At 37.1% G+C, this 14898-nt stretch overlaps 1 protein-coding gene across 1 annotated transcript; it reads right to left on the reverse strand.

Annotated features, from left to right (window-relative positions):
* Positions 1 to 94: 94 nt before the first annotated feature.
* On the reverse strand, positions 95 to 14566 carry LOC104085970 (probable E3 ubiquitin-protein ligase ARI7). The gene is made up of 16 exons (XM_009590098.4): positions 14405 to 14566; positions 14126 to 14317; positions 13093 to 13217; positions 12737 to 12842; positions 12510 to 12600; positions 11747 to 11919; positions 10330 to 10434; positions 10160 to 10248; positions 5599 to 5706; positions 5195 to 5285; positions 4959 to 5048; positions 3593 to 3640; positions 3112 to 3183; positions 2202 to 2301; positions 1975 to 2101; positions 95 to 647 (listed from the first exon to the last, which is right to left on the reverse strand). The coding sequence occupies exons 2-16, from the start codon at positions 14303 to 14305 to the stop codon at positions 485 to 487; spliced, it is 1668 nt and encodes a 555-aa protein (XP_009588393.1). The 5' UTR covers positions 14306 to 14317; positions 14405 to 14566; the 3' UTR covers positions 95 to 484.
* Positions 14567 to 14898: the final 332 nt, after the last annotated feature.

The raw sequence follows: 14898 nt of genomic DNA on the forward strand, positions 1-14898 counted from the left end.
TTTCAGAGGCAAAAAACAAGTCATTCTCCGAAAACATTTTCGGGTTATATGAGCAGACCTGAGATCAGTTAAAAATACTGACATGCTACTCAAATAGTGAAAGGATTATCTGCATTCCAATAACAATATATAAGCAGCACATATCATTATATACACACAAGGAACCCTTATACACAAGTCACCAGAAAGAACAACAGCACAGTTATGTTTGTAGCCACTGCCCACTTCCCCTGAAAGAGATGAGTTGATAGTCCTGCACCTAACTATCACAGACTATTTACAAACAAAACCATTAGTTTCCCCTTGAAGATGCACAAGAGCAAACTTCATTTTCAGGGGATCTTTTTTACCTCTATGCTATTCTCTGACAATTGGCTTCAATTAGAGAATCATCAACCCCTCGTTTGCCTCTTGTGAGTATCCGTTTTTAACATATCCCATCTGAACATCCAAGTATATAGTCATCCAAGTATTCGCTTGAGTCTCATGTCCGAGTGGAGCTCTTACCCCTACCACCTCCTTTGGCCTTGCTGCTCCCAGCTACGTTCTTTGAGCTGGGTGCCTTACTACAAGCACCTTGGGAATCCACATCTGCAAGACCATTCTCCAGTGCTCTAACCAGATTCTCAAAGTAATTTCGGGTAACACTGTTGCAATTACAGAAAAACAGCTGGTCATTAAAATGTTAATATATCAATACGAACTATCATGCACAAAATCATCTATCTCTTCCACATGTTCGAGAGGCAGACTTCCACAGGAGAGGGGGGACCACATCAAATAAGTTCGTTACACAGTAGTGTTATCGGAGGTAAAAAGAGAAAAAGGGGTTTTCAGGTCTATTTAGGGTTTAAAAGAAAAACTCAAATTAAAGCGACGTTTTAATGAAAGAAATCGCAAACAAAAAAAGAATAATAATTTTATGCATAACTCAAGATCAATAATTCTTAACATGAAGAATTATATAAAGAAAAGAGTTAAATTTTTCAATTAAATGAAATAGTTATCGTTTAGCGATGCCCTATTCAAAAATGTGCTCATGGGTGAAGAGAAACACACTTTAGTGATTAGATGCTTGAACTTGAACTAAAGCGCTACACTAAGTGAGGCAAAGCACTCAGCCTACTTTTGCATCTAGCTTGAGGACTTAGGTGTGCCACATGCACCTTTGACAATACTGTTACACATGCGTTAAAATGGTAACATCTGAAGGAGATTATCTGAGCATATGGCATAATTGCTTAACAAGAACTTCAGAGTAATAATATATCCGATCATTTATGTAAAGGCAGGAGTTAGCCTGAGAAAGCATAAATGGTTAGATCTTGTATGCACAAGCCATTCCACCACTCTAACCCCTAATTTGTTCTCTCCTCTAACATCCTCATCTATCTGCTCATTTAGTTCTCCGCCTCCAGCCTAGAGATTCATCTTGCCCCAACTGTGATCCAATTGCAAATAAAACGCAGGATCAAACTAGCAATGAGACATCTCAACCTTAAAATCATTTAGCAAACATGAGATGATAAACGGTATTTAACCAATTCGGGCAAGATTGTAATTCTCCCTTATGCAATGTAGCTATCAAATGCTTCCCAAGTCTGAATGAATCTAGGCTGATCAAGAAATTACTCGCAAACAATAATTCTCCCAAAAGCAAATCGAAGCACCGCCACTCATGACCCATCACAACCCACCAAGACTATCAACCATCATTGGACCAGCCTAAACCTCCTACCTATTTGCTCTGCAGCCTAGGGACTGCAAGTGCACAAGTAAATTTAATAACCACGAGGGAAAACACTTCCACTTCTCAAAAGCTGAATCATATACCTGGACTATGCTATCTTCGATAACAATCACATTTAAGTAAAACTATTAAACGAGAACTCATGAATTAATTCAGCAGAGTAACTCTTAGCTGAAGAAATCTCCATATTTAATGCTTCTAGGCAAATCTGTCAGATAAATTACCTTGTTAGACCAGCGAGCTTCGTACGAAAATCATTGAAATCCTTGGACGGTCCTGTAGCATTAAGGTAAGTTTGGAGTTCCTTTTCAGCACATTGATGAAGCCTCTCTAAACCAGCCTCTGCCTCACCTGTACAGATTGTCGCATACAAGAAAGAAACAGAAGCATGAGACAAGTTCACTGTAGATGATCAAGGACAAGCAAAACAGATGATCAAATCTTTAAATACCTTGTAAGTACTCAAAAAACTGCCTTTTTGCATGCTCCTGTTCGGGTAGGTAGTATCCATATGCATAAGTCCATTTTAACACTCTCCTACATTCAACTATCTGCAATTTATAAAGGGAAACATCAATTGCTCCATATTACAAGCCCCGATAAAAGAACAATTCCAAAGTTCAGAATAACTAAAGCATCAACTACTGATTACCGAATGATAATGTCCAACTTAAAATATCCTATAAATAAAACTATGAGCTTGCCAATATCAAAAAGTTTAGGTATCCCAATGAGTAGGTTTAGGCATTCACATATTACTCATTTCCAACCAAACCCTTTTATCGGGAAACAGCTGTAGAGAATTGCATACGAATGGGAAGCCCTATGGATGAAAATTATTCTTGCAAAAACCGTCTATAAATAGAAACTATTTCCATGTCTTTCATCTGGATTTGCAACCTCATGAGAGGAGCATATGGAAAGGAATGTGACAGAAAGAAAGTATTACTCAAAAGGGACCAGATCCAAATTTCATTTGATGTGATGCAGAAACTTAACCTTGAAAGACGAATCCCCAACCCCGGATGTATGGTGCCAGGACTTATCTTTGAAAGACAATTCCCCTCGCCCTCATCCATTATCATGGATAAGGAGGCCAGTGTAGTACAACCAATTCAAAACAGGGAATGGGATGAGGCTGATGATTCCAATTCAAAACAGGGAATGGGATGAGGCTGATGATTCCCTACATACAGGCACATGTACCACATCGAGGGTGAAAAGCCAATGTGGATAAGGCCAACCATGAAATGATTCCCAGGGAAGTCATATTATAAATTCTTATTGTTCAGAGGAATGCAATTTTGAATAACTTATGTAAATGTGAAGAAGAAGAAGAAGAAGAAGATTGCAGTGTTCACCTGTTGACAGGATTCTAAAATGAACTTCAACTGTGACTCGGGTTGGCACTGTATTTCACTAAGCTTTTCAAGCTGCAGAGATAAACCAAAAGCTAACATTAAACACATATTTGAATAGACATCACAACGAAAAACAAATGTTATGCCTTGAGAGATAAACTAGAGCAGAGAAAAAAAGACTCTTTTCCAGCAAACAAATTATTCAGCATTGAGACTCTTACGATGTCATTTCATTAGCCTGTGTATAGTAAGTGGAGCTAAATCACAACCAGGTATCAAAAATAAATCAAAACCAAGTAGTACATTAGTAATGCACACTGATCCTACAGCAAACCAAGATCAAATCAAACAACAGCCACACTTGATAGATTCTAGATCAAATTTACGACTGCACCCCAGTTTCAAGTATCTTCACATAAGCGAAAAAAGTACCCCATCATAGCAAGAATAACTGTTGGATGTGGCAGATATCATTACTTACATGAACAGTTTGCATTTGATGCAGATCTGCCATTGCTTTTTGCCTCGACTGCCATTAGGAAAACAAGGAATATTAGGTTTACAAAAAAGTGAACGTAAACTCCAATTCACAAATTAATGTAAGTTTCACCATTATCGAGAAGTATACAACATCAAGAGGAACTTTCAATTTCACAAATCAATGCATGTGTCACCATTTTCAAGAAGTGTATAATCTGTTTCCAGAAAACAGTAGAAGAAGAGAGCGCCCACAAGAGATAAAAATCAATGGCATCAGCCGATAATCTCATTTCTATTCTAGGCATCAATCATCAATAATTCCAAAAGGAAACTGTAGATAGGGAATTTCAATTCCAGTATCTACAAAGAGGAGAACTGGAAAGCAGCAGCAAACAGGGTAAATACCACGTAACCCTAATCCTCCTCTCACACTCCATAACAGATCTTCCCCATGCACAAAGGGCTACAGAATATTGGTGCAGCTTCAACCAACACTGACAGGTTTAAATGTTCATAGAGAGATGTTTCGGCCAACTGCAAATCTCCGGCAAACAAGGCATGATAATTTGATTAAGCTGAGTTTTGATACAATCAAAGGAAAGGTGATTGGATTAAAATTGGTCTAGGCAAAGAAAAATGTATCTCATAGCTGGTAGCAAACCCTTTGACATGGTCCAGACAGCCCCAGACACGGACATCTGTATGGGTGGTTAGAGAGGTTTAGAAGCTTCAACAGGCGAATGATGATTAGCAGACCGACTGTTACTATGGGTGTGAGACCTTAAAATCAACAAGAATCAAACTCCCTTGACATGCATAAACAGAACGCAGATGTGCCTACAAATGAATAGTACAAGTATTTGTAATTCATTTTGGTGTTATTAACACTATAGACCATGGTGGACTGTCAAGCTCCGATTTTTACAACTCGTCAAATTCACTTGTTTCCTTTTCATTGTGTCAACATGGTTTCTGCTTCAATTCTATAGAGATGCAAAAACCTATCCAGTTGGCAAACACCTCTCACAGGTTCTAATGACTAAAAGATGCGGCACAAAAGTATAGGAGCAGACTCACATACTACATTTTTGTATCCTGCAACCCAACCTAGAACATTGGGGAGCCAACTAGACCTTTAGGCCAACATTAAGGACATTTAGGAAAAAGATATCCCCCTTCTTTATCAGTTTCCTTTAGCAGTCAGTCTCAAAGACTAATAATTAAAAAATGTCCATGGATATTGGGTGAAATCGATGATTAGAGAAAAAGGAAGTACTAACATATAAAACCAACTAGAGAAATACCCTTCGTTTTTTATACACATAAACAAGAACTGAAAATCTTTAGCCAAACAGAGTTATTCATACCGATTGGTTGGTTGCCCAACGTTCGTAGTAATGCGTGTATCTCTCCAGAGAGTTTTTGGCCATCTCTCTCCTCCTCTCGGCTTCATCATACTATATGCAACAACGTATACATGAGTATATAGGACATCATCTATTACGTTCAGGATCAACAATTACAACAAACCCAAATTCAAAGAATAGGTTGTAAAATAATAAACTAGAATTCATTTATGCACAAACCAGAAAAATCAACTCACCACACCCTCTTGTTTTGCTGATTCATAGCGATTACATGCATAAAATCCACCAGTCCTTTCACCATGGTCTGACCACGCACCAAGACATAACCTACGAGATATAATACACGAGTAAGGACCTTTGGGTAACCACATATTTCAAAATGAGTATATCCGGTGATCATCTACTTTAACATGTATAACAAACAAGGAAAATCCCTGAAAAAGTAAGCCCAATGAATGCCCTAGAATAATTTTCGACGAAAATCACCCTAAACTTTTCATCATGTAGAACCTCAAGACATGTTCGTTGATAAATATGTTTCTTTTCTTTTGCGCTCCCACAAAAAGAGTACAAGGTAGGTAGTGAAGTTCAAGAAAGAGCAGTCTAATGTACAGAATAGGTCTAGGTGTCAAAGTCTTACCAGCAAAACTCAAATTTACATGGTGGCGTACAAGTCATGTGCATACACCCTTGGTTCTTTTCAATTGGCCGCTTGCACTTCGGACAGGGCTTGGAATTAGCCAAGATCCTGAAATCACCACAAAAGAAAAGTTAAATGTCAGACAAACAAGCCTGTTTTTATTTGGGATCTAATAAGTGTAAGATCTCAGCATATTAACCAAAACGATTTCAACCCAAACTGCAGTGGATAACAAGAAACACTGAACAAAATATATAGATCAGTATAACACGTTATCCACTCTGTTGACAATATATATCACAATTATTAAGTGTTGTAGACATATAATAAAAATACAAGTGTTCTATCTCTATCAAGTATCAACTTAAGCTTTCAGATGAGACGGTTCATGTACATCAACATGATACTAGAGCAAAGAAGATGTGAATTGGAGTCCCTTTGCAATCGATCAGCAAAATATTTCCACGTGTTTGACCCAATAAAACCAAACCACGCGTCTGGGATCGTGGTGACAAACTAAAACAAACAAAAATGCTAAGCTGCTCAGAATCTTCAAAAATACCGCCAAGTGTGTGTCGGATCCTCCGAAACCAATGCTTTTTGGAGGATCCAACACGGGTGCGGCAGCATATTCGAGCAACATAGCTCTAATAACTTATTCTTTTAGATAGACAGTTCATACACTTCAAGACCAAGTTTCCTTGACATCGAGACAACGGTTGAACATAATCATATTTTTTCTACTATATTAGCATCATTGTCTCAACAGCAAGGGAAGAGCTTGTTAATAATCGAAAGCCTAAATCTTTATTCATAGTTGTCTGTAGTAATTGGCACATAAAGTCCTCCTAAAGTGTAGAGAAAGACAAAAAAAAGTCCCACCAGCTTGTGGGAGAGAATGTTCGAGTTCTCCAGAAGCTCCCCTATGTCTTTCCTTCCAAATGATCCTCATAAGCCCCCGAGTTGCTTCTCATGTTATACCCACTCCTCTGCCTCTTCTAATTTTCAACCTTGCATCACGTCTTCTACACATCAGCATTATCAAATGAAGTCCGAACATGTTTCACACAGTGATATGCCTCCAGGAGCTGGGGAACTGAAGTAACAGATGATTGATGTCTTTTCATGCATTTTAAAGATGAAGTACCACTGACATCGACTTCCTTCTTTTTTCCCTGTACTATCAACTGTTAAATGGCTCGCTATGCTGCTGCTCATGCAAAAAGAGATGCATTCCTACTTATTTCGAAAATCATTTGTTTTAAAAGGATTCATCAGTGAGAACAACCGATGAAGCTTTTTGTGCAACTTCATAAGTGCTCTTCAGATTCATAGTGAGAGAGGAATGTCACCACCCTCTCTCCTTATTAGGCTGTTCTAAAAATACCTCAGTATGAATATCCCATGCTCTCTGGTCCACCGCAAGGAAAAAAACACTATCCAAAACTACTATTTCTCTTCTATTTTATGATGAACTCTACTCAACATTTTTTTTTTTGTGCGGGAGAGAGGGGGGGCAGGTAATGGTTTCAATGATAAGGCATCCAGAAATGCAAACTTATAAAAACTGGTTCTTATGTATAAGATAAAGAGTCGACAAAACTAAGAAGTTGCACCACATTATTTTTTTTTGGAAAAGTAGATAAATCATATATTTCATTAGTAGAGTACGAAGAAGGTACTGCAGAAAAACCACATCAAGAGATAAAATTGCACGACATTATTTACATCCAAAATATTTTTCCTAGCTATATGAATTCAAAAGGCAACTAGCTTTTAGGGAGGGGATTGATCTGGTCCTCCTTGGAAAGATATCCTTTTTATAAGTCTACTTTTCTTTTTTCTTAAGCTATCATAATGGTTCATTAGACAGGGCTTCTTCGTTTTTTTACAAGGACATGAGCTTCTTCAAAGCTTCAATATTTCATGTTCTAAATCAAAAATAAGATAGAAGTCCATTGGTTGATTAGTACAAGTATACAAATGACTAGTGACCTTTAGCCCATGCTTAGTGCATGCAATAAATTAGAATTGTTGTTAGACTAAAACTATAAATTCAATACATACATAGATTTTAAGAGATATACACTAAGTTGTAATATTGCAACATTGTATCATGGTAGTTGCTCTTTCTTTTGATTCAGTTTTTTGCTATTTAAAATTGTAATATTTGATTCTTTGATAGTCAGCTTAAAATTTTGCCTTTGGTTGTGATTTTCAGATAAATGAGCAATTACAATTATTTCATATTTAGTCGATAAAATGTATAACATGGAGGAGCGAAGTTGTTTTCTAACTATGTGTGCATAATCAGTTATATTTCGTTAGCCTTAATTTGCCCTGTATTGACATTTGTTCCTGGAAAAACCTATCTGGACTCCAAGGATTGCGTTGAAAAAAAAAGACCCAAAGAAATTCAAAAATTAGTTCAAATTTGACTATAAATATCAGATGTTTTATATAAAAGTATGCAATATACAACAATTAAAATTAGTTCATATCTTTCCCCAATTTTTCTATTTCGCCTTAAACAAACAAAAAATAAGTTTTAAAAAGCTTTGCACAAGTCCTGATGCAAGTTTGTTCATCCATTAGAACTTCTAACTATCTGCCCAGAACTTGCAGAAAGCAAGCAATTTTTGTACAACTTATCTAAACGGTGTCAAAACTTAAACAGTCGCACGAAAGCAGCCTATTAGTGAAAATCACCCATATCTTTTGTGTGTAGAGAATATCAGTGTCATATGTAACTCTATGATTGAATTTACTTTAATAACTGAAAATCTTTGTTACCCCCTTTATTCCGCCTTATGTGGCACTATTACTATTTAAAGAGTTAAAGAGATATTTATTTGACCAATTTTTCATATACAAGTATTTTTTATTATCGACTATCGTGACCTATAGTACTTTTTATGTAGTTCTAAATATGTAAGTTTTATTTCAAAACAAAGTTAAATTAGTTGACCCTTGTATTCCAATTCCCGCCACATAAAATAAAATGGAGGTCGTATATAGAATTTCTAATTATTTTTGTTCTTATTTAAAAGTATATGCTCTAAGAGAAATTGCATATATAAGAGTAAATATTATATATGTAAACTCAATAGAAACATATTTATGGTTTTAGTGAAATAAGAATGGTGAGCTAAATGTAAGGAATGAGGATTCATATTGCCGCCCCAACTTGTTTGGGACTGATCTATAGTTGTTTGTTGTTGTTGTAGAGAAATAACAACAAAAAACCCAGTGTAGTCCCACAATCGGGGTCTGGGAGGGGAAGGTAGAGTGTACGCAGACCTTACCCTGGCTTTTTAGGCAGAGAGGTTGTTTCCGGTAGACCCTAGGCTCAGGAAGGAAAAAGTATTTTTTCTTATATATTTATTATTTTCTATATAGAACGGTATCCATTCTTACATAAGCATATGTTATGTTTATCATTTTACAACCATATTCAAAGCTTGATCAGGGGTTGTGGAGCAAAAAGGCTTGATTAGCGCATTGCTGCAATTTTCCAGAAGGAACAGCCACTGGGAAGTGAAGCTATGGAAGTTTCAAGATTGGAGAAAAAGAGAGAAAAATAAGGAGAAAAGCAATGACGTGGTGCCCCTATCTAAACATTTGAGAAAACATTCAGATAGTTGCTAGGTGTCGTCACACACCACCTTTTGATGCTATTGGCAAAGGTCATAACTGTCCCTGTGAGGACGATGAAAACTTCTTGTACTCGTTTATATATACTACTCTCTTCACCCCAATTTATGTGACATCTTTCCTTTTAGTCAGTCCCAAAAAGGACACCTTTCTGTATTTAGTAATTAGTAACAATATTTTTTGATAAGTTGCCCATTTTATCATTTTATAGGCAGACAAATATCTACGGCTCATTTTAGACCACAAGTTTCGAAAGTCTTCCTTTCTTTCTTAAACTCCGGGCCCAATCAAATACCGTCACATAAATTGGGATAGAGGGAGTAATAAAATATTGATCATTCACCAACCCTTGTGTCACATGTTTACCTAGTCACCAGCTAAGTATCCCTCCCCCCTATAAGTGGTATTATGCTCCTCTATTCCACTTTATATGAAACCCTTTCCGTTTTAGTCTATTTCACAAAGATTAACACCTTGCTATATTTGAATACTCTTTAATTTTAAAATTCTTAGTTTACCCTTAACATGACATGTTGAAAACCACAAGTTTCTAAAGGTAGTTTTGGTATGTTATACTATATATTTTGATGTGCCAATGGTCTTCCTTTCTTTCTCAAATTTTGTGACCACAAAAGCACTATTACATACAATTAAAAGGAGCGAGTACTCTTGGTACTGATCTAAAACAGAAAAGATTAATCATTCTGGAGAGGAACAACAGAAGGCAAACCATCAAATACAACAGCTTTAAACTGCACAAATATATTACCCAAACAAACACCAAAAAGAAACAGAAGCTCTCTGTTTTTTTTTTTCTCAAGAACAAAAAATTCCCATTCATCAAATACTAACAGAGATATCAATAGACGAAATAAGAGCGCACACTGAGCATAAGATAAATACTTACCAATTCATATTTTCTGACTCGGCACTGTTTTTCAAAATCCATTTGGACACGGTATCACAGTCCACGGGCCGATGAGCCTCTTCTGTACACTGCAAGGGAACAATGAAAGAGTAAGAATGACGGTCTCATGAACTAAAAGATAAAGCTAATAAAAAATTGATGAGTCTTACATTCCAACAAAAACTGAAGGAACAACCGCAAGTAACGTCATAGCTTCCACTTCCAAGATCGTACTCTACTGCAGAATCACAACCTGGGGCAGGACACCATTTTGTCTACAGAAAACAAGGTAAACAAAGATATTACACTCCTACCAATAAGGCAAATAATCAACAGTGATGGGAAGAACCCTCGCGACCCAAAAAAAAAAAAGACATGTCAATACAATGTGATATATAACAGCCAATGATAATTTAAGTACTCCATGGAAGATCCAAACTACTCAGCAGAGATGGCAGCATCAATTAATTTATAAATGTGAAGGGATATCCCCTATACTACATGTATACATCATTACTAGAAAGTTCATGCAAAAACAGATCATCTATACCAGAAGGCAGCAAAAACTGCAAAGAACATGTACAAACTATTGCTTATCTTGAATATTAGATAGAAAAAAAATGCAAAAGCCAGAAACAAAAATGGAAGAGTGAAAGAGAGCAGGAGAAGCAAAAGTATGTATAAGTGAGATAAAAGACCAAGAGATTTGTAGTTAGTGTTGCTACTTATCACCAAAATAATGCAGGACAAAAGCACTGAACTCTAAGCAACTATCTCGCTTAGAAACATACAAGAATTAGCCAATTAGACAGATGTCGTTCCCATTACAATTGTTATGCAGGTCCTCTACCAGATTCACCTCATTCCTGCCTTTGTTTCAACATATACATATACATATATATACACATATATATGTGCTTACAGAAGTAGAAAAGAAGCATAACCACTTCGAAAGGAAAATCTTAGGCCAGCGGATAAATATAATTCAGAAGAATATGTGAGTAATTCACACGGAGCATATCGTTACTTCATCAATGGTTCAACCAAATAATCACTGGTAGAACAAAAGAATCTGAACTATGCAAGTTCTCAAAAGCATCCATTAGTTGATTATGGCATTGTTCCTGGTCACAGTCTTGATAAAGTAATGGCAACTAAATTAGTAATTTTCCTCATCGCATGCTGAATAAATAAATGCATACAGAGTGAGTGAGCAAACTAAACAAGCACCTCTCCTGTGATATGAGAGACTCAAATTCATGGACAACATATTGATGCACAAATAATCCTTTTGCACCATGGTGCAATGTCCAACGTAATATGCCTAGCTCATTAAAAACCAAACTTTGACCTCATGTGAGAAGCACATGAGACCTTTCAATCTGAGCTCAATGCACGGCCTTGCCTTAATTTCTATGTTACGTGGACTCTCCAAAATGTTGCCGCACCCGTGTCGGATCCTCCAAAAATACACTACTTTTGAAGGATCTGACACGTACCCGAAAACATCTTTGGAGAGTCCGAGCAACATAGCTTAATTTTCCTAGCATTAAGAACACACTAACCTGGCAGGCATTAGATACCTACCTTTCTATTGTCTTCAATATAGGATCTAAGAAGGTAACGATAGTACTTGTCCTTATCTTCGCCAGATGCCAACGTATCAATCATATTTTGACCAATGGCAGCATCACATGATGGGTCAGGGCACCGCAGTGTTAAGCATCCAGGGCCGTCATTAATGGATGTGGTAATGTAAGCTGCCAGAACAAGGACAAAACCATTAGACAAGAAAATAAATGCCCCACTTCACCATATTGCTCACACTATGTTGCCAGCATGGCAGTATTCAAAAATCTGACATTTGACACCCTCACGTGCATCAAAATTTTATATTGCTCCCTAAATGATCCACACACACCATTTCAACATATTGCTCACACTAAGTTGCCACCCCGGTAGCATTTATAAAGCTGATATTTGACACCCTCACGTGCATCAATGAAGTGGAAGTAGAAACTAGATTGCTGCTTGGTAATACAAGGGCTTCACCACTTTTCCAAGATGACCAGACAATAGATCTTAAGATGTGCATACTTAATTGATACACAGGTCATGGTTACTACTAGCTTGACACAATCTGGAAAGTAAAACTAGTACCAAGCTTCTAGGGTTTGCACGTACAGATGGCTACACTTTTCAACAAAGAAGGATTTTTAACCCGGGAAAAGAAATGAAAACAAATAACCGGATAATAAACCTCAAAGCGCATGAAAATTTAGCCACTTCCTTCAATTTCAGAGCAAAAGCAAAAGTATAGGTGGGCCAAAAGCTTCCACAAGAAACAAACCTTTCCAGCAAGTAGTACAAAAAGGATGACCACACTTAAGAGATCTTATGCCATCAGGAGGAAAATTGTCAAAGCAAATCCCACACGCCACCTGCCAAGAGGATATCTTGGTGAAATAAGCAATATATATAGATTTGGGTCACCAGGAAGAGAAAGAAGTATCAAGCAATCATTGATCATTTGGCTAAAAATTGCATCCGTCTCTGCAAACATAGTAGAGAACTTACTTCCTTAACTTTTGAGAGATGGATAACAGGCTTCTCCAACAAACCGACAGACTTGCGAACTCTTTCTTCATCAGCAAACCACTCCTCATGCACCTTGTTCACACTCCTAAAATCATCATAGTTTTAGTCTTTTTAAAAACAAGTCAAGCAGGAGGAAAACCAAAAACCAAGTCCATCATAACTCATATACAAGTGGAAAGCACAAGAGCATAGGATGATGCACCATTAACATTTCCAAAGATATTCATCAAGTCAAAGCTAGAGAAACATGTCAATACAAGCAATAGCATCCAAATTCCAAAGGCACACAGAATAACTATTAAGTTGCTACGTAAAGGGAAAAAAGATCAGGTTACCAGTTATAACGTCGAAGTAGTATACAGGCAGCTTCTCTTTGTAAGGACAGAAGAGCAGAAATTGTCGTTATATCGTCTTCCTGCCGTTGACGTATATCTTCTTCCTTCAAGACAGTATAATTTTTCTGCAAATTGCAACAGCAGCATGTGAATACAAAACCGAAGAGGTATTAATGACTAAGAAGAAGGAGAAACCAAACAAAAATAGCACAGGTAAAATGCGAATTCTCACATATCGGAGCCTAAATTAAGAGAAGCTACTTCTAACACATCGAAGCTGTCATAAATCAACTCTAGCCCAGGAGAAGCCCCTTTGTAGCACATCAAAGTGATTACTAGCTAAGAATATACAGTTGTCCCACACTTACACCAGAATCAAAAACAAAAACAAGCAAGTACATATAGCTGACACAGCAATTCACTGTTCATTGGGATTCCAATAGACTGTTCATTTAAGCTACAAACCATATACTAATTACTTTAAAAAGTTGGAACATTGTCCAAAATAAAATTACATAAACCATAACATCAGAACTCATCAAAGTCCATAACCCCATCAATCAGGATTGTCTACTTGTTCATCACGCAATGCCTTTCCATAGTTTAGAGAATAAAAAAGAGTAACTTTTGAAGTCACACGGCGCAATTATTCTATCCCCATGTTCGAGGATACAATAAAGGTGCAGGCTTTATAGTGAAATTCACTTGGAAATACACAGACACAAAAAGTAACATTGGGACCCATCATAATCCGCAATCCATCAAGCAAGATCATCTACTCGTTCATCATGTGGTGCATTTCCACAGTTTAAGACAAGGAAGAAGAGTAAATTTTGGAGTCACGCACGCTATTATCCTATCCCCATATACGAGGTGTACAGTAAAGGGGCAAGCTTCATACTGAAATACACAACCAAATCAAATCAAAGACCCCAATTCCAATAACCCCTCATCTTAATCTTACTGCTCTACATAACAATTTCAGAAAGTTACAAGAAGTAGTGATAAGCATTGGAATATAACGGGCCCAAACCTGGGAGCGATTGACAGCTTGGTCATTGGAATCATCGGATTCATTACCCATAAAATCATAATCAGCATCATCACCGTCACTATCCAGCGCAGCACCGCCATAGCCATCACCGTCACTGTAGAAATCCTCATCCACCGACTCCATATCATTAGCATCGTGCATATCATCCTCAGACTCCATCGCAGTTCAGACCTATAGATGATCAAACCAAAAGGAACACCCAATTGCAGATGAAATTGATGCTAAAAAAACCCTAAAAGCGAGAGGTAAGTAGGGCACCTTTTGGAGAGGGTGAAATTGGGGGAAAAGGTAGGTTGATTATGGTGTGGGGAAAAGGGGAGATTAGGAAATTGATTTTTTGTAGAATTGTTATAATAATGTTTGAAAGGGAACAGTTGTCGTGTCCAACTCCAAAGTCCACAAAGGGAAGTGAGAATCTGTGGTTTGATTAGAAGGGGGTTTAAATAAGAGAGAAGGAAAGGGCTTTAGAAGTTTGGTGGGGATAGATGAAAATTGTTGTTTTTTCCCCTTTCAACATACTTTCCGAAATAGGCTAGTAATAGAAGTCTTAAGAATTACTATAATTAGTTAAATGCCGCCCTAATTATATATTTGCGTATTTAATTTTTTTACGCATTAAAATGAATTGACTTATTTAGAGTTCACGAAACTAGGGTTATAATTTGTATTTTCATCTTCGGTTAGTTTAGAGAGAAAAAAAATTAGAGGATGCTTAGTGATCAGAGCGTGGGATGCTTCTAACAGAGATTAGG

The sequence above is a fragment of the Nicotiana tomentosiformis genome, chromosome 6 (assembly GCF_000390325.3).
Source record: "Nicotiana tomentosiformis chromosome 6, ASM39032v3, whole genome shotgun sequence".
Classification (NCBI taxonomy): Eukaryota; Viridiplantae; Streptophyta; class Magnoliopsida; order Solanales; family Solanaceae; genus Nicotiana; species Nicotiana tomentosiformis.